Source organism: Micropterus dolomieu, unplaced genomic scaffold (assembly GCF_021292245.1).
Source record: "Micropterus dolomieu isolate WLL.071019.BEF.003 ecotype Adirondacks unplaced genomic scaffold, ASM2129224v1 contig_12861, whole genome shotgun sequence".
Classification (NCBI taxonomy): domain Eukaryota; kingdom Metazoa; phylum Chordata; class Actinopteri; order Centrarchiformes; family Centrarchidae; genus Micropterus; species Micropterus dolomieu.
In genome coordinates, this window is record NW_025741847.1 from 9,759 (window position 1) to 12,014 (window position 2,256).

The 2,256-nt window shown below is 47.1% G+C and overlaps 1 protein-coding gene across 1 annotated transcript in view; it reads right to left on the reverse strand.

Moving 5' to 3' along the window:
- Positions 1-2,228, reverse strand: part of LOC123966178 (xylulose kinase-like) — a gene marked incomplete at its 3' end in the record, with an annotated part of 9,452 nt that extends 7,224 nt beyond the window's left edge. The window contains exons 1-3 of the mRNA XM_046042380.1: positions 2,073-2,228; positions 1,797-1,855; positions 1,132-1,219 (exon numbers count right to left, since the gene is read on the reverse strand). Of these exons, the coding sequence (XP_045898336.1) occupies positions 1,132-1,219; positions 1,797-1,855; positions 2,073-2,115 (190 nt within the window). The remainder of the gene's footprint in view (positions 1-1,131; positions 1,220-1,796; positions 1,856-2,072) is intronic.
- Positions 2,229-2,256: the final 28 nt, after the last annotated feature.

The window sequence follows — 2,256 nt, forward strand, 5'->3', positions numbered from 1 at the left end:
TAAATTTATGCCAGGAGAGATCGTCTTTGTGATGACGACCTCCACAGTGCTGCAGCAGTATCGGCAGTATCAGCAGTGTCGGCAGTATTAGTAGTATCGGCAGTATTAGTAGTATCAGCAGTATCGGCAGTATTAGTAGTATCGGCAGTATTAGTTGTATCAGCAGTATTAGTAGTATCGGCAGTATCGGCAGTATTAGTAGTATCAGCAGTATTAGTAGTATCGGCAGTATCGGCAGTATTAGTAGTATCGGCAGTATTAGTAGTATCGGCAGTATCGGCAGTATTAGTAGTATCAGCAGTATTAGTAGTATCGGCAGTATCGGCAGTATTAGTAGTATCGGCAGTATCGGCAGTATTAGTAGTATCGGCAGTATCGGCAGTATTAGTAGTATCGGCAGTATCGGCAGTATTAGTAGTATCAGCAGTATCGGCAGTATTAGTATCATCAGTATTGGCAGCAGCAGTATCGGCAGCAGCAGTATCAGTATCATCAGTATTGGCAGCAGCAGTATCGGCAGTATCAGTATCATCAGTATCGGCAGCAGCAGTATCGGCAGTATCAGTATCATCAGTATCGGCAGCAGCAGTATCAGTATCATCAGTATCGGCAGCAGCAGCATCTGTATCAGCAGTATCAGTATCATCAGTATCGGCAGTATCAGTATCATCAGTATCGGCAGCAGCAGTATCAGTATCATCAGTATCGGCAGCAGCAGCATCTGTATCATCAGTATCGGCAGCAGCAGCATCTGTATCATCAGTATCGGCAGCAGCAGCATCTGTATCATCAGTATCGGCAGCAGCAGTATCGGCAGTATCAGTATCATCAGTATCGGCAGCAGCAGTATCGGCAGTATCAGTATCATCAGTATCGGCAGCAGCAGTATCGGTATCATCAGTATCGGCAGCAGCAGCATCTGTATCATCAGTATCGGCAGCAGCAGTATCGGCAGTATCAGTATCAGCAGTATCGGCAGCAGCAGTATCGGCAGTATCAGTATCATCAGTATTGGCAGCAGCAGTATCGGCAGTATCAGTATCATCAGTATCGGCAGCAGCAGTATCAGTATCATCAGTATCGGCAGCAGCAGTATCAGTATCATCAGTATCGGCAGTATATCTGTGTTACCGTGCAGAGCTCTGTAGGCCGACCCCAGGCAGGCGGAGTTGGACAGATCGATGGTGTAAACCGGAGCGTTGAAGACGTCAGACAGAACCTGCGACGGAGAGAAAAGGAAACGAGTTACAGCTTCTGGCTTCCTCCATTAATTAAGCAAACAAAGAACGTCCCAAAAATGAGAAAGAATCATTAGCGGGTTTGTATCTGAAATGAATGAAGCAGTTAAAGGAACAGCCCACAGGTGATTCCCGTGTTTCCCCTGGAATTATCCATAAGCAGCAGCTTCCACACACCTCTGACGGAGACACTGCCACCAAGAAACGTGTGAAACATTAATTACTAAATCTTCCAATCTCCATGAAAATAAAGCAAACACAGTGAACCAATCAGAAAACACGTGACGCCTTCTTATCAACAGAAAGGTTTCCAGGTCAGTTAGTGAGCAGCGGACCTCCAGGATCAGGTCCTTAACATCGAGGGACGAGTCTTCAAATATGCCAGAAATAAAACAACCACATTTTATCTCTCGTTTCATTTGAGTTGAAAAGCTAATCAAAAGTTTAACTAAAGGTTAGATAGTGAATATTCAGGTGAAACACTGCAGGCAAGGTGTCGGCTGATGAGGACGCCCTGAAAGCAACTGGTGGACAGTAATGAGAAGCAGGAGGACTGACCTGCAGAATCTCTTTGTTAGATGAAGCGCCGCCTGTTGCCAACACTCTGGTTCCTGGAACTGCAAACAGACGTTTCAGGGTTCGGCCGGGACTGAAAGTGAAGCAGCTGGTACGTTTGTAAAGAGCCGCTCAGATTTAGATATCCCCTCTGCTGCTCAGGCCCAAACACAAGGTAAAGCCAGGACTCACAGAAAGTCCAGCAGAGACAGGGAGGACTGAAGGAAGGATGGAGGACGGGGACGTTAAGAAAAGGACAGAAAACATTAGAAATCTTACTGATGGAGTAGCCCAGCCTCTCAGCGTGGAGTCTCCTGGACATAAACTGACCCTCCACCAGCGCCCGAACCTCCGCCTGAGGACTCAGAGAGGACACCTGCAGGACCAGGACAGGGGGGACAGGTGGAGCATGAACGAGCACAGAGGAGTCAGAGGAAGAAGCGATGAAACTGTCTCTCTCTCT